This window comes from Carcharodon carcharias, chromosome 17 (assembly GCF_017639515.1).
Source record: "Carcharodon carcharias isolate sCarCar2 chromosome 17, sCarCar2.pri, whole genome shotgun sequence".
NCBI lineage: Eukaryota > Metazoa > Chordata > Chondrichthyes > Lamniformes > Lamnidae > Carcharodon > Carcharodon carcharias.
The window spans coordinates 104,831,716-104,859,693 of NC_054483.1; the positions used below are offsets into that span (position 1 = coordinate 104,831,716).

Sequence of the window (27,978 nt, forward strand, 5' to 3'; positions counted from 1 at the left end):
GCCTCACGTGTGACAGTGGCAGAGACTGAGATCGCACATTGGACTTACCAATCATCTCAGAGCCCACTGAACTGGAGTAGAAGCAAAGTTATCCTCGATCCCAAGAGACTGCCTTAGAGCAGAGACCCTCACCTAACAAAAATCTATCAAAGTGTTGAAATTTCAAATTGACCCTCAGCCTCAACAGCTTTTTGGGGAGACAGTTCCAGATTTCCTCTCCCCTTTGCCTCCTGACATCACCCCTGAGCAGCCAGCTCTAATTTTAAAGTTCTGCTTCCTTGATCTGGACTCTCCCCCCACCAGAGGTTTCTACCCTATCAAATCTTTTCATCATCTTAAATAAATCAGTTAGATCATCCCTTAATCTTCCATACTCAATGGAATACAAGCCTCATCTGTGCAACCTGTCCTCTTAATTTAACTGAAGCCTTTTAGACCTCATTGCTGTTCAGAATCAACTTACAGTTCTATACAGCAATGAATGTCATTGGAATGTCCCAAAGTGCTTCACAGCCAATCAGGTTACTTTTGAAGTGTAATCTGTTTCTCAGGCAAATGCAGTAACCAGTTTTTACACAGCAAGATCCCACAAACAGCAACAAGATTAATGATCATTTGGTCTGTTTTAATGACTTTGCTTGAGGGATAAATATTGGCTAGGACACTGGGGAGAACCCCCAACACCCCCACTTTTCTATGAATCATGTCATGGAACGTTTCGCATCCGCTTGAGAGAGCAGACAGGGACTCAGATTAACGTCTCATCTCTGATAGACACCACCACCAGTGCAGCTCTCCCTCAGTACTTGGTACAAAAAGGATATTGCTGTCTCACAAGCATGCTGGTAAACATTGATTAAATACAAAGGATCTGGAGAAAAGTTGCAAGTTGACCCTCATTAGAGCAAAGCTGTCGTTCACATTCCTTTTATCAATCCAAAAGATGATTCTGCTCACTTTTTTGCACAGATAAGAATTAGAATAAGAATTCCCAATACATATAATCATAAAGAATAAAGGTTTTAATTGAGTTAAATCAAGAAAATTGCACCTGAATTGGAAAAACGGAGAACACACTGTTACTTCAAATGTAACAGGGGCAACGCAAATTTACTTCTATTGTTATAAACTCTCTTTATTGAAACATACCTGCACAGAAGGAGACCATTCAGCCCATTGTGCTTGTGTTGGCTCTTTGAACAAGCTATTCAGTTATGTCTACTTCCCCTGCTCTTCCCCCATAGCCCTGTAAATATTTCCTTTTCAAATATTTACCAAATTGCCTTTTGAAAGTTACTATTAAATCTGCTTCCACCACCCTTTCAGGCAGTACATTCCAGATCACAACAATTCACTGCGGAATAAAATTCTCCTCATTCTCCCCTTGGGTTCTTTTGCCAATTACCTTAAATCTGTGCCCTCAGGTGACTGATCATCCTGTCAGTGAGAACAGTTTCTCCTTATCTATTCAATCAATACCCTTAATCATTTTGAAAACCTCTATTAAATCTCCTCTTAACCTCTGCTACGCTAAGAATAATCCCAGCCTCTCTCCAGCAACAAACTAACAACAACTTGTATTTATATAGCACTTTTAACATAGTAATACTTCTGAAGGTGCTTCACAGGAACATTATCAAATAAAATTTGACACCAAGTTTCAGAAGATATTAGGACAGCACAAAAGCTTGGTCAAGGAGGTAGATTTTAAGGAAGGAGAGAGAGGTACTCTGTGAAGGAGCTTAAGGAGGAGATTTCAGACAATGGACAACACCTCATTTCTTGTACCATACAAGTAAAATTTTCCCTTAAACTTCTCTGCTCTAAAAAACACAATCCCAATTTCTCTAGTCTCTCCACATCCTCATCCATTCTAATAAATTGCCCCTCTGTGCCCTCTCTAAGACCCATGATATCCTGGACTAACTTTGACAAAGACAACTTTGAGAAGGCATCTTGTTACCTGTAGATTCCTAGTCCTGCTTGCCAACACCCCATTGACAGGGATCAGTATGATCATGACTGCCAGCCCAGCCAAGGTCGAGGGTCCCAGTTCCTCCCACAGGAAAGCAATCCCGACCAAAATCTGCAAAGGAGCTGACCATAGCAAATGGATGAAGTTTGTGACATCATTCAACCTCTGTGCATCCACGGCCATCAAGTTCACAATCTCGCCCACTGTCGATTCCTTGCGGGCTGCATTGGATACTGTCAGGGCCTGTCAAGAGATGGAAAAAAATAACTTAATACAGCCCCAATTTTAACCTAACCGCACCCGTGGAAACATGTTCAGATCGGATACCATGCCTGATTGTACACTGCCCACCCTTGCCTGCCCCCACGCGCGCGCGCACGCACACACACACACACACACACACCGCCCCCCCCCACCCCCCAACCCCCCTCAGCATCGTCAAATTATTGGTGATGTTTGTTCTGATCATTTGGTTGCTTTGTTTGGGCCCAGGATGTTGGCTTCATTGGATTGAACAGATGCATAACGGGCTGGACTACTGAGGTGGCCTGACACCCACAGACATACTTGCCCACCGTGCAATTTAGAGAGTTGCAAAATGGGGTAAGGGGATGGGGGGGTGGAACTTGGTGCAATTCTTTCAAGGAAATCTGGACATGTTTCTGGTTGGAGAGGAGATCACTTTGTACAAGCAGAGTGACATGAATCAGGGGCAGAGTGCTCTCCTGGACTAGCATTGATTTTCTAAGGGGATCACGGAGAACTTTCTCAGATTTTATCTGGCCTTGATTTTTTGTCTCTTCCAGGGATCTCCAACCTTCTCCAGTGCTGCTTTTGTCTGCACTGGAGTGCTGCTTTGTGTGCGTTAGAGTGCTAAAGTTGGAGTTTGATGAGTGAGGGATTTTGGTGAAGAGGGAAGGAGGTGATCCTTTCATTTTTGACCCTTCTGCAGCCTCCAGTAGCTGGCTGTCACCTTGCTACAGGGTAAGTCCATAAAGCAATAGGAGTTCAGAGAGAGAGAGCCCATTAAGCAGAGGAGAGAGAGAGAGCTGGGAGTTCACAGGTTAAATCTAACAAGTGACATTGCAGGAGTTCTGTCAGTTGATTAGTTGGAAGTGTAGGCCTTTCCAGACTCGGCACAGAAGAGACGACTGGTGAGTGACAGGTGAGTTATTTTATTATACTATACCATTCTGTAGCAAACACTTTATATAAAGTCAGCAAGTCTGACAGCATCTGCAGAGAGAAAGACAGAGTTAACATTTTGAGTCCATATTAGTCATACGGACTCGAAACTGTCTTTCCACAGATGCTGTCAGACCTGCTGAGTTTTCCGGCATTTTTTGTTTTTGTTTCAGATTTCCAGCATACGCAGTATTTTTCCCTTACTTTATATAAAGTTTAAGGTATGTCAGCACAGCTTAGCAATGTGCATTATGTATCCTGCAGGATGAAGAAAGTTGTGCAGACACAAAGTGCCCTCGATGAATACATCTGTAGCAAGTGTCACAAGTTGCAAAAACTTGAGCTCCGGGTTGCAGAACTCGAACGGTGGTTGGAGTCATTGTGGTGCATCCACAAGGCTGAGGATTATATGGATAGCATGCTTAGAGAGATGGTCACACCACAGCTAAGAAGTACACAGGCAGAGAGGGAATGGGTGACCACCAGAGTATCTAAGAACCAGGCAGGTAGTGCAGGAATCCCCTGAGATTATCTCGCTCTCTAATCACTTTTCCATTTTGGATACTGGTGAGCGAGATGGTTCCTCAGAGGACTGTAGCAAGAGCCACATTTGTGGCACCACGGGTGGTTCAGCTGCACAAGAGCAGAGGAAGAAGAGTGGAATTGCAATAGTGTAGGGGATTGCATAGTTAGGGGAGCAGACAAGCGTTTCTGTGGACATAGATGTGACTCCAGGGTGGTATATTGCCTCCCTGCTGCCAGGGTCAATGATGTCACAGAATAGCTGCAGGATATTCTTTTGGTGAGGGTGAACAGACATAGGTTGTGACCACATTGGGACCAATGACATAGGTAGGAAAAGGGATGAGGTCCTGAAAGCAGGTTTCAGGGAGTTAGGAAGGGAATCAAAAAGCAGGACCTCAAGAGCAGCAATCTCAGGATTATTCCCAGTGCCATGTGCTAGTTAGAATATTGAGGAAGATTGAGCAGTTCAACACGTGGCTGGAGAAATGGAGTAGGAGGGAGGGCTTTAGATTTCTGAGGCATTGGAATCGGTTCTGGGGCAGGTAGGGCCTTCACAGAATCACAGTGCAGAAGAGGCCCTTCAGCCCATCGAGTCTGCACCAACCATTTTGTGTAATGGTCCTACTCAATCTACTAATACCCAACTGAATGGTTCTTCAAAAACTGGTATTGGTACTAAAGGTGCTGCTTTCATTACATGTTGAGGTTTACCTATTACCTGACATGTATGTCACGTTTTACAAAATTGCACAACGTCCTTACGAAGTCTTGGCCAGGTAAAATGCCTGTTTATCGATGCTTGGGTTTTCAGTATTCCTAAATGTCTTGACTTGACATAGGGATTTCATGTGCTCATGTGCTACTCATAATATCTCCTTATAATATTTGGGCGGTACCACTATCCGATGAACAACCGTCTATTCCTCATCCAGAGGTCTGAGAGGATGTCTCCACTTCCTCATCAGAACTCCGTTTTTAGGGTAATAGCACTCTGGAACTCCTTCAGCCTTGGTTTTAGTGTGAGCTGACTGTGCTAATTTGTTTAACTCTGGATCTGCTTTCTGAGCCTCAATTAATGAAGACCTGCCAAACACTTCCTTTGAACTATCCTCATCCTTAAAGAAAGCTTCAGCTACTCTAACATCAGCTCATGGTATTCCTTTGACCTCTGGTGATGGATTTTGTTTAGCTATTGCTCTGGTCACCACACACAACGAAAAGATATCAGGAACTTGTTCTTGTAACTGCTCCGTCGCTATAGCCTCTCTCGGACTTTCTGTATAGGCGAAGCTATAACCTTCACTCCTGTCAAATCATTCCCCAGGAGTAGATCAACTCCATTCACGGGTAATTGCTTAACCACTCCTACAGCCACTGATCCAGACAACAAATCACACTCCAATTGCACTTTGTACAATGGAGCAGGGATATACTCTCCACTTATCCTATTTAACAGTACTTTAGCTTTCATTGAACTCTCTGGAGGGAAAACTAGGTCCTTCTCTAGCAAAAAAATTTCAGTAGCTCCTGTTTCCCTTATTATAGTAATGGGTTTAGCTGCATCATTTGATGAAAAAGGGGTTATCTTTCCTTTAGACAAAAACACTTTGTATCTCTCAACCACCTGATTCACTTCACCTGTATTCACAAACAGTGTTTACCTCTAGGCCCTTATTTGTAGTTAAAGCTACATTTGATCCATGGCATTTTCTTTTTGAGTTTGATTTTCAGACTCTCTCCTATGAACTCCAATAAGTCCCATGGGCTTCCCTCACAACTTCCAGCATTCTGAACGAAAGTGTCTCACTTTATTACAATGAAAATACTTAGGCCTTCAAGTTACACCTCCACCCTCAGTACCTTCCTTACTGATCTGGGGAGGAGTTTCAGGGCATTCCCAGCTATCCATTCTTTAACCCTGGCTACTTGCCTTCCTTCCACTCTCCCACTTTCTATCCTTTTCAAAATTTATGAGATGATAGAAAAAAGATTTAGTTTTATGGATCAGCTCTTTATCGTCAGCCATTACTGCTGCCTGTCTAGCAGTTGCAACCCTTTGGTCTTCAACATAGGTTCTTATTACAGAAGGGAGGGAGTTTTTAAATTCTTCCAAGGAAATGGTCTCTCCTAATGCTTGTATCCACTTGTCAAAACCACTTTGCTTAATCCTTTCAAATTCAATATAAGTTTGCCCAGGCTTTCCTTAAATTTCGAAACTTTTGTCTGTATGCTTCAGGGACCAACTCATATGCACTCAAAATGGCCTTTTTCACCACAGCATAATCCCTAGAAACCTCCTCTGACAGTGAAGCATAAATTTCCTGTGCTCTATCTGTCAATTTGCTCTGCATGGACAATGTCCAGTTTTCCTTTGGCCAATTCATCTGTTTAGCTATCTTCTCAAATGAAATAAAGAATGCTTCAACATCCCTTTCCTCAAATTTTGGAAGAGCTTGTACAAATTTAAACATCTCCCCACTGGGTTCTGAACTGGAAATAAGTCCTGCCTCACCTACTGGTGTCTCTTTTATAACTGCCAATATTTTAAGCTGGAATTCTCTCTCCTTTCTACTTCCTCCTTTTCTAACTTCGCCACATTTAACTCCCTGTGAAAGGCTCTACTCTTTTTTTCTCTGCCCTTTCTGCCTTTTCCCTTTGGAATGCCCTCTTTCCTTTTCTTTTTCTTTCTCTGCCCTTTATTTTTCTGCTGCCTCTAGTTCAATTTTTTTATTTGCAACTGAATTTGAGCGCACTCCAATGAACCACCCCTTAGAGAATCGGTCTCTCGGGTACTCCTTCCAATTTCAAATGCTGTGCCATCTCTTCGATTATTTCTGCCTTCCTAGCCTTGGCAGGCAATCCTACTGTTAATTTACTTGCCAATTCGAGTAACCTGGCTTTTGGGATCCCTTGTAAAATCTTCAGGGACATCTCTTCTACTTGCAGGAAAGGTTTAGCAGTTTCCAGTGCCATCTTATTTTTGACAGCTCAAACTAGTGTTTCCTTTTAGTTTTTATTGCTTATTAAATCTACACCCATATTGTTATTGCCCTTTGTCCCAAAATATCTCGGTTGAGCCCCCAAACTTCGTCACGACTGACTGGGGATAGTGTGCTGCAATGTCAACCCCACTGTTCCCCAACATCAACAATTATGAAAAAGTTTGATCAAACCACCAGATTTCCCCAATTCTACCTAACTGTATAATTTAGGTTAACAGAATACGAGAACCAGGTTTGTAAACATAATAAGTAAATAACTGATTATTGAACAAACTGTCTTTAACCAGTGGCAAAAGAAAGAAATAAGAACTGCTAATTTTTAACTCTATAACCTAAACTCTACCTCTTCTTAAAATCCCTATACGCACACATAAGACACACAAAAACATGGATTTTAAGGGTGGGATAAAACAGTTCAATAGCACTAATTCCGGAGTACAGGATTTGATAGGTTGATTTTGATCGATGTCTTCCAAATTCTTTTCAGTTCTTGTTGATGACACAAGGTGGTCTACCAGCACTTTCAGTATTTAGTTCACTGGTTGAGTACTTGCCTTTCAATGTCTCACACAGTGATTTTCCCATTTGCCTCTTGACAGGGGTTTTCAGAGAGAGCAGCTTATAGAGATATGAGGAGAAAAGCCAGCTAGCTATTATTGTGGAATTACTGGATTCTTCCACACAAAGCAGAAAGAGGTTTTAGGTCTTGTTTCCTTCAGGCTAGGAGCTTTTCAGCTGCACTGCTTCTCACACAAAATCTGGTCACCTGGTCAAAATCTGTACAGAAGGACGAGGTAGGACTGGGATTAATGCCCTAGCGGGGAGGTTTGCTAGTGATGTTGGGGAGGGTTTAAACTAGATTGGCAGGAGGATGGGAACCTAAGGGGAAATTCAGAGTGGAGAGGAGAAAATCTGGCAGTGGGAAGTAGAGATGTATTAACTGATAAGGAGGCTATATCAGAGAGTAGTTTCAAGGTAAACAGAATACTTGGAGAGTTTGATAGAATTAGAGTTGGCAATAGTAAGTCATTAGATGAGGTTGGAGTAAGAGGGAAAGTAAAAAAGCCTAAATCAGGCATAATGTGCATGTATGAGAATGCTTGGAGTGTAGTACATACATACGAATACGAACAAGGAGCAGGAGTAGGCAATTCAGCCCCTCCAGCTTGCTCCACCATTTAATAAGATCATGCTGATCTGACAGTACCTCAAATCTGCAATTCACCTACTCCCAATAACCTATCACCCCCTTGCTAACCAAGAATCTATCCACTTCTGCCTTAAAAATATTCAAAGCCTCTGCTTCCACTGCTTTTTCAGGAAGAGAGTTCCAAAGACTCACAACCCTCTGAAAGAAAAAATTTTGCCACATCTCCATTTTAAATGGGCTACCCCTTATTTCTAAACAGTGAACAGATTAATAAGATTGGTGAACTGCAGGTTGACAAATGGAATTATAATATTATTGCTATAACAGAGGCCTGGCTCAAAGGAGGGCAGGATTGGGCATTAAATATTTCTGGGTACAAAGTATTCAGGGGAGACTGGAAAGAAAGAAAAGGGGGGAGGCAATGACAATATTGATTAAAGATGGCCTTACAGCACTGGAGAGAGAGGATGTGCCAGAGGATCAAGGTCGGAATCTCCCTGGCTAGAGGTGAGGAATGAACAAGGTGCAACAATATTAATTGGTGTAGTATGTAGACTGCCAGCTAGTGAAAGGGATGTAGAGAAACAAATTTGTGAAGAAATTAGAGAGGTGCAAGAATTATAGAGTAATTATAACAGGGGACTTCAATTATCTAAAAATAGACTGGGACAGGAATAGTGCAAAGGGACAAGAGGGATGCAATTTCTTGGAATGTGTTCAAGATAATTTTCTGCAGCAGTATGTTTCTGGTCCAACAAGAGGGCAGGCACTGTTGGACCTGGTTCTGGGGAATGAGTTGGCCCAAGGGGATCAAATATCAGTGGGAGAGCATTTAGGGGACAGTGACCATTTTATCATCTGGTTTAGCTTGGTTATGGAAAAGGACAGGGTACAATCCAGAGCAGGGATAATTAATTGGGGGAAAGCCAACTTTGATGGGATGAGAATGTATCTGAGTCAAGAGAGTTGGAATCAAATGTTGGCAGAAAAGATGAAAGCTGATCAATGGGCCACCTTCAAAGAAACAGTATTGCAGGCAATGTCAAGGTATATTCCCTTGAAGGGGAAAGGTAGGACAAATAAATCTATAACACCCTGGATGATGAGAGAGATAGAGGTGAAGATGAAAAGGAAGAAGTGTGCCTACGACAGATGTCAGGTAGAAAATACAATGGAGAATCGGGCTGAATGCAGAAGGATCAGATGGGAAATGAAAGAACAATAAGAAAAGCAAGGAGAGAGCATGAAGAGACTGGCAACTAACAAAAAAGGGAATCCCAAGGTCTTCTATAAGCATATAAATGATAAGAGGGTGGTAAAAGAAAGAGTTGGGCCGATAAGGGATATAAAAGGGGACTTGCATGTGGAGGCAGTAGAAATAACAAAGGTTTTAAATGAATACTTTGCATCTGTCATTACAAAGAAAGAAGATGCTACCCAGAACAAGGTCAGAGAGAAGGTAACTGATACACTCAAAGAATTTACAATTGAGAAGTAGGAACTGTTAGAGAGGCTATCTTTATTTAAAATAGATAAGGTACCAGGACCAGGTGAGATGCATCCAAGGGTACTGAGGGAAATGAGAGTGGAAAATGCAGAGGCACTAGTGAAAATCTTCCAGTTGTCCTTAGGCACAGAGGTAATGCCAGAGGACTGGAGAATTGCAAATGTTACATCCTTGTTCAAAAATGGGTGCAAGGATAAAGCTGGCAACTACAGACCAGTCAGTTTGACTTCAGTGGTAGGGAAACTTCTGGAAACTATAACTTGGGACAAAATCAATAATCACTTAGACAAGTGCAGGATAATTAAGAAAAGCCAGCATGGATTCATTAAAGGAAAATCATGTTTAACTAACTTGCTGGAGATTTTTGAGGAGGTAACAGAGAAGTTTGATAAGGGCAGCGCTGTTGATGCGATATGTATGGATTTTCAAAAGGCACTTAATACAGTGCCACACAACAGACTTGGGAGCAAAATTCTAGTTCATGGGATAAAAGGGAAAGTCGGCACTTGGATAAGAAATTGGCTGAGTGACAGGAAACAGAGTAGTGATAAATGCAAAATACTGCGGATGCTGTAAATCTGAAACAAAAACAAAAATAGCTAGAAAAACTCAGCAGGGCTGACAGCATTTGCTAGGAATTTATCAGTAGTGATAAATGGTTGTTTGTCACATTGGCTCTGTAGTGGAGTTCCACATGGGTCAGTGTTGGGACCCTTGCTCTTCTTGATATATATTAATGACCTAGACTGTGATGTGCAGGGCATGATTTCAAAATTTGCAGATGATACAAAGATTGGAAACATTGTCAACTGTGATGAGGATAGTCTTGAACTTCAAAAGAACATAGGCATGTTGATGGATTGGGCAGAAAAGCAGCAGATGAAGTTTAATGCAGAGAAGTATGAGGTGATTCATTTTGGCAGGAAGAATATGGAGAGACAGTATAAGATAAAGGGAGAAACTCTAAAGGAGGTGCAGGAACAGAGGGGCCTTGGTGTATATGTACATAAGTCATTGAAGGTGGCAGGGCATGTTTAGAGAGCAGTTAGTAAAGCATATGGTATCCTGGGCTTTATTAATAGGGGCATTGAGTACAAGAGTAAGGAGATCATGTTGCACTTGTATATGACACTAATTAGGCCTCATCTGGAGTACTGCATCCAGTTTTGGGCTCCATACTTAAGGGAGGACATGAAGACTTTGGAGAGAGTACAGAGGAGATTCAGAAGGATGATTCCAGGGGTAAAGAACTGTAGCTATGAGGATAGATTAGAGAGGTTGGGACTGTTTTCCATGGAGAAAAGAAGATCCTGAGGGGTATGAACAGGGTAAATAGTGAGAAACTGCTCCCACTCAAGAGAATATCAAGAACTAGATGGCAACAGATTCAAAATAATTGGCAAAAGGAGTAATAGTGATTTTTTTTCATCCAAAGGCTGGTTGGAGTCTGGAACGAGCTTCCTGAGAGGGTGGTAGAGGCAGGTTCGATCAAGGTATTCAAAAGGGGATTGGGTTGCTATCTGGAAAGAGAGAATGTGCAGGGTTGTAAGGATAAGGCAGGGGAGAGGAACTAGGTAGAATGCTCTTTCAGAGAGCCTTGGGCTGAATGGCCTCCTTCTGCACTGTAAAGATTCTGTGATTGTATGATCACATGGTTCCATTTACCCATCACCCCATGCTCACTGATCTATGTTGGCACCCAGTCAGGCAGGTATTTAAAATTTCTATCCTTGCTTTCAAATCCCTCCATGACCTCACCCCTCTCTATCTCTGTAATCTCCTCCAGCCTTATAACCCTCCGAGATCGCTGCACTCCTCCAATTCTGGCCTCTTCAAATCTTCTCTTTAAATTTCTATTCCACAATTTCTATCATTCAATATCCCAGTGTTAGAGCCATCGTCTGGTACTGCACCTTCTTATAGACAGCTGCTATGATAGCAGTCCGCACTCGCATTCCTAGCAGGAAACAACACTGGAAATACTGCTGCAATATTAGTGACTGAATCAAGGCAGTGACGAACAGCAGTATGGCATACAGATATCCCTTCCACAGGTAAATAGATGTGTCCGCAGTAAAGGAAATCATCAGCCTGTTTATTAAAAAGGGAAAAGAAAATGCAGAGTAAAAATTAATTAAAGTCAGCATCTGAAACAGAAAAGCTGGATAACAACATAACACAACACCAACACAAAAACTTGCATTTATATAGTGCCTTTAATGTAATAAAATATCCCAAAATGCATCACAGGAGCAAAATCAAACAAAACTGACACTAAGCCACATAAGGAGATATCAGGACAGGTGACCAAAAGCTTTGTCAAAGAGGTAGGTTTTAAGGAGCATCTTAAGGGAGGAGAGAGAGAGAGATGGAGAGATTTAGGGAGGGGATTCCAAATCTTAGGACTGCCAATGATCAGATGATTAAAACTGGGTGATGTGTAAAAGGCTGGAATTAGAGCAGTGCAGTGTTGTGGGGCTGGAGGAGATTACAGAGATAGGGAGGGCTAAGGCCATAGAGGGATCTGAAAACAAGGTTGAAATTTTAAAATGTAGGAGTTGCCAGAGCAGGAGACCATGTAGGTCAGTGAGCAGAGGGGGTGATGCATCACAGGACTCGGTGCAAGATAGGACACAGGCAGGACAGAGTTTGGTAGATGGAGGTCCAGCCAGGAAAGTGTTTGAAGTAGTCAAGTCCGGAGGTAATAAAGACATGGACTAGACAAGGCTAGGCAGGAGAGGGCACTACACAAAGTTTGGAGAAAACAGTGAGAGATAAGAGTTTAAATACACTTTCAGAAGGTTCTGGGTTCAAAACCCACTCCTGGGCTTGAGCACAAAATTCAAGACTGACACTCCAGTGCAGTACTGAGAGAGTGCTGTACAGACAGAAATGCCATCATTCAGATGTGATGTTAAACTGAGGTCCCATCTGCCTGCTCAGGTAGGTGTAAAAGATCCCATAGTAGTATTTCTAAGAAGTGCTGGTGAGTCATGCTCCACATGTTGTCAGTGTCCTGACAAATATTTATCCCTCAATCAACATCACAAAAATCTATTATATGGTCATTAATACATTTCAGTTAAAAGCAAAATACTGTGGATGCTGGAAATATGAAATAAAAACAGAAAATGCTGGAAGAACTCAGCAGGTCTGGCAGCATCTGTAGAGAGAGAAACAGAGTTAACGTTTCGAGTCCAAAACACATTTCAGTTTGAGGGAATTTGCTGTGCGCAAATTGGCTGCTGTGTTGCCTACATTACAACAGTGATTACACTTCAAAAAGTACTTCATTGGCTGTAAGGCACTTTGAGATGTCCAGTGGTCATGGAAGGTACTATATAAATATAAGTCTTTGGTTAACTTCCCTTCTTTTTATTCCCGTGAGATAATGGCCAACATTCCTGTCTTTAAAATTATAGAGGGGTTCGACAAGGTCAACGTGGAGAGAAGATGGTACCATCTGTGGGGGAAATCAAAGCTGGGGCCAAAAGGTAGTCACAAATAAACTGAACAGCAAATTTAGGAGAAAGTTCTTTACTCAGAGAGTGGTGATAATAAGGAATTCACTACCACAGGGGGTAATTGAGGTGACTAGTATAGATACATTTAAGAGGAAGCTGGATAAACACATACGGGAGAAAGGAATAGAAGTATATATTGATAGGGTGAAATAAAGACGGGTGGGAGGAGGCTCATGTGGAGGCTCATAAACACCAGTATAGACCATTCAGTCCAAATAGCCTGCAACTTTTCTGTAAATACTGTGTAACTCCACTCACTTCAGCAGCTGTGGGCTTACAAATGACAGCGCATCATGGAACAGTTTAAAAATGACCCCCTTGATGAGGACGAGTCGAAAGGTTTTCATAATCGACAGTACCAGCCACCCCTCAGCCACCTTTGGTGCTGACTCCTCCTTCTTGGGCTTTTTCTTTTTGTCTTTCCTGCTCTTTTCTTCCTGGATGGTGTGAGAGAAAAACAATTCAGAGCACAGTCAAAGTCACAACAGTATAAAGAGATCTGTATGTCCTGCACTCTCCATGGACCAAAAAACTCGGGTTAGAACCAGGGAGCGGGTTCTTACATTGGAGCATGCCTGAAGACACAGGCTGTGGAATTACTGGGAATTATAGAAACAACTATTACATTCAAAATCAATAATGCTTTAGTCGCAATGACACTACCACCCCACGGGAGGAGCATGGGCTTTTGCCTGAGACGTAACGTTCCCAATATAAATTGGATTACATAGTAGAACACCATCACCTGCAAGTTTCCCTCCAAGTCACTCACCACCCTGATTTGGAAATATATCGCCGTTCCTTCACTGTCGCTGGGTCAAAATCCTGGAACTCCCTCCCTAACAACATTGTGGGTGTACCTACACCACATGGACTGCAGCGGCTCAAGAAAGCAGCTCACCACCACCTTCTCGAGGGCAATTAGGGATGGGAAATAAATTCTGGCCTAACCAGCAACGCTCACAACACATGAAAGAATACAGTTTTTAAAATTAGCATTTGTTAGTGGGATTGGGTGAAGAGGGGTGACAGGAGGCTATTTCTGTGCTGTAAATACTATATATATTTTTCATCTTTATTGATTATAATTGATCACTGAAAAAATCACAGATGAGTCTGACCTTTATGTACACAGTCTATCTTGCACAATGAACTAGGATTTCTCTCCTTAGGGCAGAGAAGGTTAAGGTGAGATTTAATAGTGATCTTCAAAATTATATGGGGTTTTCATGAAGGGAAATAGGGAGAAACTGTTCCACTTGAAGGTGGGTCAGTAACCAGAGGACACAGATTTAAGATAATTAGCAAAAGAGGCCAGGGAGATGAGGAGATTTTTATTCTGCAATAAGTTGTTATCAGGAATGCACTAACTGGTGCTGGGAGCAGATTCAATAGTAACTTTAAACAGGGAATTGAATAAAAGCTTGAAAATGAAAGATTTGCAGGGCTGCAGGAAAGTGGGATTAATCAGACAGACCTTTCAAAGTTCCAGCACTGGGCCAATGGATCGAATGGCCTCCTCATGTGCTGTAAAGTTTTATGAGTCACTAAACAGAGATGAGAAGCTGGAACCCTGTCTGATTTTCCCTCCTAACCCCATAGAGCTCATGGAAAAATTAGTCACCAATTGCTGCTCTAGCTGAAATCAATCAACTCAACCAGTATGGAACCAAAGAGTTTCTGGCCCATCTGGCTTAGTACTACACTCGGTAATATGGGGTATAGGGGGGATTTCTGTGACAGGGACTAGTGACTCTGAGTCATTGCCAGCTGCATACTCCGGTTTTGAATTCTGGCAAGACTCACTGTTGTCCCACAATGTCCTCAGCTTTCACTTATGCCTCAAAGTAGCTGGTAAAGCACACCAGCGGACATATCCTTGTACCTCACCTCGACTGATGAGCTAAAGTAAATGAGGGCATCATCAGCTTTGTTTGGTGTTGATAGAGGCATCACCCCCCTCTGTGTGCATGAAGTCTGGAATGATGGAAGAAGATGATCCCAGCAAGAGGAGAATGGCCCTGAATGCGGACACTAGCGAGAAGTGTGACACATCCAGCACACTCTCCTGACAAAGCAGACTTGTGGAAAACCATCTCAGAAAATACTGGGACCTTCCTGAGTATCATCCCACAGTTAGCAATGAAACCTAATCCTAAAAATGCTGCTTACGCTTAATAAGTGGAAGGAACCTGAAGAAGAAAATGTGCCTTCGTCCGCATGGGCAAAACATAATTGCACCATGTAATGCTACACAGTACAGAAGGTGAGGTTCTGTATGCCCCATACCATGACTAAGATGTCCTGACTGACACTCCTGCTGAAGCCGTTCATTTGTTCTTTGTCTTTATGAATTTCCCTTTTCTGCTTTCTTTCCATCTTCCTCCACGCCTCCTTCAGGTCTTTTATCATGTACCGTTCAAAGTTGGCATGAATGGTTTGCGTTTTATCAGACTCATTCAATTCCCAAAGATGCTTTGTCTCCAGGGGTTTTTTGTATCCCTTGATCATCATCCTGCCATGAAATGCCAACATATTAATTACAATCTATTGTAAAATTCAAAGCATGATAAAAATCTTATGTCTGGGCATAATGCCAGTCTGCAAAACCTTACTTCCTTTTGGCACATTTTTGTTACTCTTTTGCTATTATCCTATGTCTTTATTTATAATGGGAATCTCTTATGTAAATGTGTCACACTGTAATTACAACATCCTGCCAGTAGTGGCATCATAACACCTCAACTCTGTGCTCTCTAATCCTCTGCTTCCCAAACTGCTGTAAGTTTTGTTATTTTATAATTCTTAATTGTACAAGATCAGAGTTATTGATATACAACTAAGGTCAGAAAGTAACAAATTAAAAATTGGATATATACTTGAAAAGGAGAAATTTGCAGCACTATGGGGAATGGCAGGAGGAATGGGATTAATTGGATTGCTCTTCAAAGAGCCCGCACAGGCACAATGGGCTGAATGGCCTCTTTCTGTGCTATAATATTCAATAAAAATGGGAATTAATTATATTTGCACAGCAGTAGACTGATTCCACATCCTTTTACCCAACTTCACTGGAAGACTTCAATTAATCTTGACTCCACAGGTGACTGATCAATCTTTTCAATAAAACAACTTATATTTATATAACATCTTTAATGTCGTAAAAGATCCCAAAGCACTTCACAGGAGCATTATACAACAAAATATGACACCGAGCCACATAGATAGATATTAGGTAGATGACCAAAAGCTTGGTCAAAGAGGTACATTTCGAAGAGCATCTTCAAGGAGGAAGATGATGTTGAGAGGTGGAGAGGTGTAGGGAGGGTATTCCAGAACTTAGGGCCCAGACAACTGAAGCTTTTGCCACCAATGTAGGACTAAAATCGGGGATACTGAAAAGGCCAAAATTTGAGGAATGCAGATATCTCAGAGAGCTGTGGGGCTGAAGAAGATTAGAGAGGCCATGGAGGATTTTAAAACAAAAATGAGAATTTTAAAATCAAAACGTTACTTGAAAGGGAGCCAGTAAAGGTCAGTGAGAACAGGGGTGAAAGGGAAACAGGACTTGGTGCGAGTAAGGACGCATACAGCAGAGTTTTGGATGACCTCAAGTTTACCGAGGGTAGAACATGGAAGACCAGCCAGGGATGCGCTGGAATAGTCAAGTCTAGAGGGAATGAAAGCATGGATGAGGGTTTCAGCAGCAGTTCAGCTGAGACAGGGCGAAGTCAGGCAATGTTACAGAGATGCAAATAAGTGGTCTTAGTGGTGGCACAATTACAATTTTTTTTATGGCATCTAAACCCCTCTCCATTTTCCTCTCCCCTTCATGTTCTTGTCAGCCTGGCTTAGTGGGTAGCACTGTCACCTCTGAGCCAGAAGTTCATGGATTCAAGTTCCACCCCAGAGACTAGTAAAAAAACAATCTAGGCTGACACTCCCAGTGCAGTACTGAGGGAGTGCTGCACTGTCGAGGATGCTGTCTTCTGAAGGAGATGAGGCCCTTTCTACCCTCTCAGGCAGATGTAAAAGATTTCATGGCACTATTTCAACGAATGGCAGCAGAACCCTGGTGTCCTGACCAATATTCATCTTTCAATCAACACTGATAAAAAAACAGATTATCTGGTCATTATCACATTGCAGCTTGTGGGGTCTTGCTGTGCATAAATTGGCTGCCACGGTTTCTACAGTACAACAGTGATTACACTTCATCGGCTGTGAAAGGATTTGGGATTTTCTGAGGTGGTGAAAAGCGCTACAGAAATGCAAGCTCTTTCTTTCTTTCTGGAACTATCCAACTAGTAGCCACTTTTTGATACCTCACCAATTAACTTAATGTCTTTAGTGATAGAATCTTATAGCACACAGTCATTCGGCCAATGGTGCCTTTGCTGCTTTTAGAAGGAAGTATCTGATTGTTCTCACTGCCCCTCCATTCTCTTTACTCCTTCAATTATGTACCCAGTTCCTTTTAGGAAGTTACAACTGAATCTGCCTCCACCATCCTTTAACCCATGAACTTCAATTTTGCTAACATGACCTTCTTACACTCCTAAAAATTCCTGGAACCTAAAATTTGGAGAGTTTCCCTTACCTGTTATACCAGTGAAACGTTATTTGACTGAGGAACGATGCAGATACTTGTGGATTCTAAGAAAAGAGGATAGACAATTTGTATTTAAACAATACTTGAATTTAAAGGTGTTTCCCACCACAAGATGGCCCAACAAACTGAAGGACAACACAGTCAATTCCCGGTATTATCTTCACGTGACATCACTGCAGGATTCAATAGAAAGCAATCAGAAGCTGGAATTCCAGCTAAAGTATATTCCCTCCCAAACCCAGGTATCTGACTGAGTTAATTCAGCAAACAGCTGGGATTAAATGTGCTCAGTACGGATCAGTACTTGTCCGGAAGAGTATCTATCCAGATAGTCACCAAGGAAATTCTTGCTAAATTGTTGAAACAATAAGATTAAATATCACAGAAAGAAGACACTCTTCAGTAAGTGCCAGAGACCCCAGGTTGAATTGTTTAAAACAAGACCACTTACTGAGGACAAGGGGTAATCTCTCTCAATACAATATACACATTTCAACAAAGGTTTACAGATTCCTTGCCTGAGAAGCAACTCTGCTTCATCCATTTTAAGTTACATTTTCATAAATCTCATTAGAGAAACCCGCAAGCAAAACAGTTTGTGAATATTTAATGGAGGTGTTCAAAATTAAATAGATTTTGAGAGAGTAAATAAGCAGAAACTGTTTACACTGACAGGAAGGCCGATAACCAGAGAGGCACAGATTTCAGGTAAATCGTAGAAGAAGCAAAGGAGAAATAAGGATTTTTTTATGCCACAATATATGGCCTGGAACGCGATGGCTGAAATGGCAGCATATGGAAGCAGATTCAATAGAATATAGATCCGCAGAGGGAGCTTTACTCTGTATTTAACCCTGTGCTGTACCGGTCCTGGGAGTGTTTGATGGGGACGGTGTAGAGGGAGTTTTACTCTGAATCTAACCCTGTGCTGTACCTGCCCTGGGAATATTTAATAGGATAGTATAATTAAGGGAGCATTACTCTGCTTAGTTCCAGTGATAGAAGTTTTTCCCAGCACATTTATGGGGAAAGAGGCTTACCCAGAAGAATATTGTAAAACTGACCTTCTCTGCAGCAGCTTTAACTTCTGAAGATACATCAGAAATGCAGGAGGCAATGAATGAGATGCATTCAAGTCCGTAGGAGATGCAAAACAATGAGAAACGCGGTAAATCAGGAGTACTTCCCTGCAGAGGAACGAGAAAGGAGGGAAAACACAATCAGGAGGTTAACATATTTGCCGAGCGTCAACATTAACAATGAAAAGAAACAACAACACAACAACTTATGATCATTGCTGGCTGTCCCTCAATTTGAGAATGACATCTACTCAGGGTCGTAAGTTTTTGCTATTTATCTTCATGTGACTGAACAGGCTGATTCTCAACCAAAGATCTTTGGGCACATGGGGCAGGATATCTTACAAGGTAGCAGGATCCAGAGTGCAGGATTTGCTTTCTTCTCTTCCCTTCCCTACAACCGCTCTGCATAATCGTTACGGCATTGTGACTCAACGCGTGATGCAGCTTGATGGACAAGTTGATGGAGCAAAATCCTCAGAGCCATTACTGTCGTGCTGCCGTGCTTCAAGGAGAGTTTCAGAGTGTCTTTGAAGTGTTTTCTTTGTCCTTCCCTAGAATGTTGGCCATTTGGGAGTTGAGAAAACAGGACCTGGCAGGGGAAATGCTATTCAGCCGTCTGGACACAATATCCAGTCCATCGAAGTTGATTTTGCAGGAGTTTTGACTGAATGCTTGTGGAACTGGCTGCAAGAGCACTAACATTCATTCAACAGTCCTTCCACTGAATCCAGAGGATGTGGTGGAGACATTGCCAATGGAATTTCTCTAGTGCTCTATATGCCAAAGATACACAATCCAGGTCTCACTGCAGTACAAGCGTGTGGTGAATAGAACTGCTCTGTACATTTGAACTTTTGTTGTCTTGCAGAGGTTTTTGTTGTCAAACACTCTCTGCCGTAGTTTGTACAAGGCTGAGCTAGCACAGCTCATCCAGTGTTGGATTTCCTCATCAATGGGTGGCCTTTTGAGAGAGGTGGCTGCCAAAGGTATCAGGAGTGCTCAACATATTACAGAGTCTCTCCTTAAACATAAAGAGGGGGTGGAATATTTGGCTGACCAGGGATGGGCTGATGTACGAATTTTGTTTTGACAACATTCAAGGATAGGCCGGGTTTCTCATTTGCAGAATTGAAGAGATCGAAAGTGTCTTGCAAATCTGATGCAGAATGTGCAACGACACTGCATTCACCCGCAAAGCATAAATCATGTATGCCTACAATGGTTAGTTTAGTTTTGGCACAGAGGAGACTGAGGCATATAATAATGACACCAGAAGGCAGTTGATCTTTGATGAGGTAAATAGCCACTGTCAGCTAGAATATAAATAGTATGTTTAAATAATATATCAATATTTATATATAAAATATAATTTATAATGTATTTCTATAAATAGACTGTCTTATAAGTAGAAATTGAGGAGACTGGGCCTGTATTCTCTAGAGTTTAAAAGAATGAGAGGTGATCTCATTGAAGTATCCAAAATTCTTACAGGGCTCGACAGGGTAGATGCAGGAAGGATGTTTCCCCTGGCTGAGGGCGTCTACAACTAGGGAACACAGTCTCAGAATAAGGGGCAGGCCACTTAGGAGTGAGATGAGAAGGAATTTCTTCACTCAGAGGGTGATGAATCTTTGGAATTCTCAACGCCAGAGGACTGTGAGTACATTCATCACAGAGATCGATAGATTCCTAGATATTAAAGGCACCAACGGATATGAGGATAATGCAGGAAAATGGCATTGAGGTAGAAGATCAGTCATGATGTCGCTGAATGGCAGAGCAGACTCAAGGGGCTGAATGGCTTACTCCTGCTCCTGTTTCCTATGTTCCTATGGGGGCGATCACGTAGCTTTGCTGTCATTATACTGCATAGTAGGAAACCATTCAGTCCATCGTAAATAAAAATAGAAAATGCTGGAAATACTAAGCAGTTCAGGCAGCATCTGTGGAGAGAGAAACAGAGTTAATGTTTCAGGTCAACGACCTTTCATCAGAATTGAATCTCTGTTTCTCTCTCCACAGATGCTGGACCTGCTGGGTGTTTCTATCATTTTCTGTTTTTATTTCAAATTTCCAGCATCTGCAGGAATTTGCTCTTGTATTCAGCCCATCGTGTCTCTGCCAGCTCTTTGAAAGAGCGATCCAATTAGTCTCACTCCCCTGCTCTTTCCACGTGGCCCGACATTCTTTTTCTTTCCAAATTTTTATCCAATTCCTCTTTTGAAAGTTATTATTGCTTCTATTTCCACCACCCTGTCAGGCAACCCATTCCAAGTCACAACAATTCACAGCCTAGAATTTTTCTCCTAATGTTGTTCCAGTTCTTTTGTCTATCATGTTAAAGCTGTGTCCTCTGGTTACTGAACATTCTGGAAACAGTTTCTCCTTTTAACTCTGTCAGAGTCAATCCATTACTTCATCTGAGCCGGTCCAACTCATGGACTTTGACCAGGAAGCAGCAGAACTACAGGTTGAGGGTCTTAATGTGGCTGATGTTGGAGCCCAGGTTGTGCCAGGGTAGGGGGTTGGGCTCAGGCAGTCCGCAGCTCAGCAGCAGTGGCATTGCTGCTGGGTTCATGGTTGGGGCCAGGTTTTGAGACTCAGTGAAATGGCCACGGGCAAGAGCCTATGGCCCGGAAAGAGACAGAGAGGCAAGCAGGACAAGGGCAGACACCGCTGGTGCGGGCACAGTCTTGGAGAAACATTCTCTGTTTCTGCAACCCAACTGGGGTCACAACCCAAAGTTTTGGAACCACTGTTCCAAGATGATCTAATTCAGTCGAAATTAATTTTTTACTATTCCAGCAGCCACTGAGGGATGACACAGAGTCTTCCTTGTACATGGTAAATAACAGAGTGGATTTTATTTGGACAGACATTGGAAATAGACGAAACTGATCAACCGCTCATTAAATGGTCACTGACTTCAGTGAACAGGAAGTTCTGTTTGCTTATAACAGGGTGCCAATCCACCATCACCCACATTCTGTACCCTATCACCATCAAACATTGAAATCCCACCCCGCGTCTCACTCGCCCCTCCCCTCCCCCACCATCACAGTAACCACGATAATACCAGGTATTCCCACCTCTTTAATAGCCAGTCTGATTAAAGTTTGCAGCATAAAGACACCACACAAGACGGACAACAGCCAGAATATGAAGAGGTAAGGAGAGTTCTCGTTATTAGTGCGTCTTCTGCTCTCGTGGATCAGCAACATCATCAACTATAAAACAGAGAGAGTAGGTAGTGAATGGAAAATCCCAGTACTGCCAACACTAACAATCTGCTCTGACCCTTTGCTCTCACAGTCAGAGGGAACAACTCATTCCATAGAATTATACAACACAGAAGGAGACCATTTGATCTATCGTGGCTCTGAAAGAACTGTTTAATTAGTTCCACACAACCACCCCACCATAACCCTGCTCTTCCCCACCACACCTTACAAATATTTCCCACTCAAGGTCATAATAACTCATGGCTTTAAAATATTTGTCATCTCCTCTTGGTTCTTTTAACAATTATCTTAAACCTGTATCCTCAGGTTGTCAACCCTCCTGTCGATGAAAACGGTTTCCCTTTATTTACTCAATAAAAATCCTGCATGAGTTTGAATATTTCTGTTAAATCTCCCTTTAGCCTTCTCTACTCTACAGTGAACAATCCCAACTTCTTCAGTCTCACCACATTAACTGAAGCTCCCAATACTATTTTGGTAAATCTCCTTTGACCCTATGTGTTGTAACATGACAAAAATGCAGGCAGACCCAAGCAACCTGCAGCACAGTGCTGGCTGTAACTGAGCGGGTATCTCTCTCTGATAGACTGCAAAATGCAGGCGGTGGTTGTGGGTTCAAGTCCTGTGCCAGGAACTTGATTTTATAATCCAGCCTAAAGCTCCCAGTGCAGTATGAGGAATCATGGTGTTGAGATTTTGCTACTTAAAGTTAATCCCAATTGTGACGCCCTCCTAAAAGGGTCTCAGCGGTCATTGTGTTGAGGTGCTTCTCTTTGATGACTCATTGCATGCAACGTGAAATGCATTTGCTTCTTACCCAAGTCGCTGCATAAATGGAAGGGTTTACGTAGAGAACCAGAGGGTTCAGCTTGTCAGGTGTAGGGTCTCTATAGTTTCCTAAATCTTCCAACAATGTGATAATCAACCCAATCACGGACGTCAAGAACAGCAGGCAAGAAAGGGCCTAGCGGAGAAGAAAACAATATGATTGCTAAACATTTGTCATTCAATAACATTCCATGCTCTCAGGTGTTGAGTGCTGCAGAAACTAGATTCTATAGTAATTGCGTCCCCCCCCCGCACCCACCCTCCTACGCCCCACACTTATCCCCTTCTGTCTTCATTATCGAGGATACAAAAAACATTCCACTTATAGCTTTAAATCAGGAGGTGGAAGGGAGAGGAGAACTTTACAAACACTATTACAAACACTAGGGAAGCAGTACTGAGCAAACTGATGGAGCTGCGGACTGACAAGTCTCTGGGTCCTGATGGACTTCATCTTAGGTTCTTAAAAGAGGTGGCTAATGAGGTAGTAGATGCATGGGTGTTAATTTTCCAAAATTTGCTAGATGCTGGAAAGGTTCCATCAGATTGGAAAGTAGCAAATATAACCCCTCTATTCAAGAAGGGATTGGGGCAGAAAACAGGAAACTACAGGCCAGTTAGCTTGACGTCTGTCATGGGGAAGGTGTTAGAATCAATCATTAAGGATGTTATAGCTGGGCACTTAGAAAAACTCAAGGCAGAGATAGATAGATTCTTGTTAGGCAAGGGAATCAAAGGTTATGGTGGGTAGATGGGATTGTGGAATTTGAAACACAAAATGATCAGCCATGATCTTATTGAGTGGCGGAGGAGGCTTGAGGAGCCGAATGGCCTATTTCTGCTCCTATTTAGTATGATCGCATGCCCCCACCCCTTGCCCCATGTGAAAGTACTGAGTCTTGCCCACATCTGGTCCAGAGACACTTTTAGGATTCCACTGTCCAAGTGACCATTCTTTTAAGTGTTTGATGGAACACTGTAGAGCGAGCTTTACTCTGTATCTAACCCTGTGTTGTACCTGTCCTGGGAGCGTTTGATGGGGACAGTGTAGAGGGAGTTTTGCTCTGTATCGAACCTCATGCTGTACCTGTCCTGGGAGTGTTTGATGGGGACTGTGTGGAGGGACCTGCTCCAGTGTAAAGGATACCTTTCCTTTTGCTCTTCCCCTCCCTTACACCCTTTCCCTGTCTCTGGACTTGTGCATAAACTGTCTAACCTTTTCCAGCTCGACGAAAGGTCATCAACCTGAAACGTTAACTGTTCTTCTCTCTCCACAGATGCCGCCTGACCTACTGAGTATTTTCAGCATTTTCTGTTTGTATTTCATCGGTATTTTACTTTTTTTACATTAGGTACTTGTAGCAGCACAAGTACTCATAAAACAAAATAATTATTTGAATATTGTTAGTGTCAAAAGGTTATGTACAAAATACATTGTCTATAGCTATAACCAATAACCAACATTTTTAAAGCACTTTTCATGTAGAGAACGAAGCAACTGGATACCTGCTTTACTAGGTAGAGTTTTGAATATCTGCCTCTACTGTGTCTTGGCCTGAATAAGGGTGGGAGCTGCCATGGTGCACAAATCCACAGAAATCCCAGAGGAATCCATACTAGGACAGTCTGCTCCAAGCACACAGGGAAGTCAGGGTCTGGCCGGTCCAAGTATGAATCATTCTGAACAAGAAGAAAAGACACATCACCATCAGCCTCAGAATTACAACATTGTCTTATAGCAACAACTTACAATCAGGTTACATTGAGTCTACAAGTTAATAACAAGGCTATTCAGCCCAACAGGTCCATGCTCCATACAAGCCTCCTCTTGACCCTCTTCATCTCACAGTCTGCATATCCTCCTACTCCTTTCTCCCATGTGTTTATCCAGCTTCCCCTTAAATGTATCAATGTCCTTCGCCTCAACTACTCCAACTGGTAGTGAGTTCCATATTCTCACCACTCTCCAGGAAAAGAAGTTTCTCCTAAATTCCCAATTGAATTTATTAGTGACTATCTTATATTTATGGCCTCTAGTTCTGGTCTCGCCTTCAAGCTGAATCATTTTTCCCTACATCTACCCCATAGAACCCTTTCATTATCATGAAGACCTCTATCAGGCCACCTGTCAGTCTTAGGAACAAAGGAACAGGAGGAGGTTACTTCAGCCCCTCCAGCTTGTTCCTCCTTTCAATGAGATTATGGCTGATCTGTGACCTAGCTCCATATCCCTTCACCCCCTGTCCGTTAATAACTTTGATTAACAAAAATCGATCAACCTCAGGTTTAAAATTATCAATTGATCTAGCATCAATTGATCTAGCCATTTACGGAAGAGAATTCCAAATTTCTACCACTCTTTGGCCAGAATTTTGTGGAGGCAATGGGACCTCGGCCTCTGGCCGGAGACCTGGCGAGAGCCCTGCACCACCTCTCTTTTCGGGAAGGCCCACTGCAGTATAAAGGGTTAATAGAAGAGATATGCTAATGTATGACATAGAAGATGATGTATCACTGACATCAGTCAGTCAGTCTCTCAAGAGGGAGGTTGGAACACCATGCCTAGGGGCAACATGCTTACTTTGTAACCTGTTTAATGTAGTACTTAGAAGGAAACAAGTGCCAGGGGACCAACCCTGACTCCATAAGACATAGGAGCAGAAGTAGGGATTTAGCCCATCGAGTCTGCTCCGCCATTCAATGAGATCATGGCTGATCTGATAATCCTCAGCTCCACTTTCCTGCCTTTTCCCCATAACCCTTGATTCCCTTACTGATTAAAAATATGTCTATCTCAGTTTTGAATATACTTAACAACCCAGCCTCTACATAATGCATGTCTTCCCTTGTGGGAGAGTCTAGGACCAGAGGACATAATCTCAGAGTAAGGGGTCGCCATTTAAGAGAGAGTTGAGGAGGAATTTCTTTTCTCAGAGGGTAGTGAATCTGTGGAATTCTTTACTGCATGTGTGTACTATGCATGCATAATATAACCAAGCATAGTCAGCATGGCTTCATGAAGGGGATACTGACAATCTCTCAGTATCTACACTGTCAAGCCCCCTAAGAACCTTATATGTTTCCATAAGGTTGCCTCTTATTCTAAACTCCAATGAGTACAGGCCCAGCCTACTCAGCCTCTCCTCATAATAAAATCCCTCCATACCCAGGATCAACCTAGTGAACCTTCTCTGGACTGCCTCCAATGCCAGTATATCTTTCCTTAGATAAGGGAACCAAAACTGTTCTCAATATTCTAGGTGTGGTTTAATTAGTGCCTTGTATAGTTTTAGCAAGACTTCCCTATTTTTATATTCCATTCCCTTTGAAATAAAGGCCAACATTCCATTTACCTTTCCTATTACCTGCTCAACTTGTATGCTAGATTTTTGCGATTCATGCGCGAGGACTCCCAAATCCCTCTGTGCTGTAGCTTTCTGCATCCCAAAGAGAGGTGATGCAGGGCTCTCGCCAGCTCTCTGGTCAGAGACCGAGGCCCCATCGCCTCCTCAAGATTCCGACCAAAGAGTGGTAGAAATTTGGAATTTTCTTCCATAAATGGCAATTGATGCTAGATCAATTAATCATTTTAAACCTGAGATTGACAGATTTTTGTTAATCAAAATAATATTCAGCTCCTCTATTCTTCCTGCCAAAATGCATAACATCACATTTTCCCACATTATATTCCATCTGCCAAGTTTTTGCCCACTCACTTAACCTGTCTATATCCTTTTGTAGATTCTTTGTGTCATCCTCACCACGCTCCTTATCATCTATTTTTGTGTCATCTGCAAACTTGGCAATAGTACATTCACTTCCCTCTAAGTTATTCATATTGTAAATAATTGTGGCCCCAACACTGATCCCTGTGGCACTCCACTAGTTACAGGGTGCCATCCTGAAAATACCCCCCTTATCCCAACTCTGTCTTTTATTAGTTAGCCAATCCTCTATCCATGCTAATATACTACCCCCAACACCATCTTATTACATAGCCTTATGTGTGGTACCTTATTGAATGCCTTTTGGAAATCCAAATATATTACATCAACTGGTTCCCCTTTATCTATCCTTCTTGTTACTTCCTCAAAGGATTCTAATAAATTTGTCAGGCATTATTTCCTCTTCATGAAGCCATGCTGACCTTGCTTGGTTATATTATGCATTTCTAAAGGCCTATAGGCTCCGCTATTACATCCTTTATAATAGCCTCCAACATTTTCCCAATGACGGATGTTAAGCTAACTGGCCTATACTTACCTGTTTTTTGTCTCCCTCCCTTTTTGAATAAGGGCATTACATTGGCAGCTTTCCAACCTTCTGGGACTTTTCCAGAATCTAAGGGTATGACTATAGTCTGTAGTGTAACCAAGAACCATGCCCTGAGGCCACAGGTAAGAAGGACCATCTCAGAACACCCACCACATCTTATTCCATTCAGGCTTGTCAGGCCAAGACCAAGGACCCCGAGGGCAAAAGTTCTACCAACCAAAAGCTGCTGTCCAATCAGTGGCTGGCAGCTTCACTGAACAGCAGCACCACCAAGGAAGGCAGTGGCTGCTGCCAGTACAACACCCACCCAAGGCCTATATTGCCGCGGGCCAGAGGTGAGTGATGGATGTGATGGTGGGGCAAGGTGTGGGGTGAGGGTGCAGGGATAGATTCGCCGGGTGGGGGGTGGGGGGGGGGGGGGGGGGGTGGGGGGGTGCTCAGCAACAAGGGCTTGTGGGTGCCTCTCAGCAGGCCTCCCCCAACCTGACGTCAGGTCCCTCAATCAGGTACTGATTGCCTTTCAACAAGGGACCCTCCCCCGGAAGCCCACAAGCAACCCCATGTAGATTTGCTTGTTATGTTTCCAGTATGATGAGCCTCTTCAGTGGGCCTCAATTGGCAGAAGGACAAGAAGGCTTCACAGCCTTCCCGCCACAGACTTAGGGTAGAGGCAGGAATGTCCTAGCATACCCACCTCCTGACTGATTAAATGCCCACGGACACCAAACCCACCACAGGGGTAGGCATGAGATTCCACCTAATTTCACTCTTGCAAAATCTGGCCCTAATTTTTAGACTTTGCCCCCTGGCCCTAGACTGTCCAATCAATGGATATAGTCTCTCTCTCTCTGCTTTCTGGAGAAATGAGCTCCAGCCTGTTCTGTCATTCCTGATAAGTATAATCTCTCCGTTCTGGTATCATCTTTGTAAATCTTTTTTTCACCTTCTCCAATTCCCATATATCCTTTTGGGAATATGGCAAGGAAACCTTCTGCTGATTATCACCTACTCCCCCCACCCCCCACCCACTGCCCTGCTGTGCCCCCCCGCCCACCACCAAACCCTCCCCCC

At 42.7% G+C, this 27,978-nt stretch overlaps 1 protein-coding gene across 1 annotated transcript in view; it reads right to left on the reverse strand.

The window, feature by feature from the left end:
- The window catches only part of abcc2 (ATP-binding cassette, sub-family C (CFTR/MRP), member 2), a 130,884-nt gene that overhangs the window by 89,690 nt on the left and 13,216 nt on the right, over positions 1–27,978 (reverse strand). Inside the window, exons 2-10 of the mRNA XM_041209599.1 lie at positions 24,139–24,312; positions 22,622–22,768; positions 21,652–21,789; positions 18,545–18,667; positions 17,469–17,524; positions 15,158–15,383; positions 13,127–13,305; positions 11,258–11,435; positions 1,964–2,218 (exon numbers count right to left, since the gene is read on the reverse strand). Coding sequence (XP_041065533.1) covers positions 1,964–2,218; positions 11,258–11,435; positions 13,127–13,305; positions 15,158–15,383; positions 17,469–17,524; positions 18,545–18,667; positions 21,652–21,789; positions 22,622–22,768; positions 24,139–24,312 — 1,476 coding nt within the window. The remainder of the gene's footprint in view (positions 1–1,963; positions 2,219–11,257; positions 11,436–13,126; positions 13,306–15,157; positions 15,384–17,468; positions 17,525–18,544; positions 18,668–21,651; positions 21,790–22,621; positions 22,769–24,138; positions 24,313–27,978) is intronic.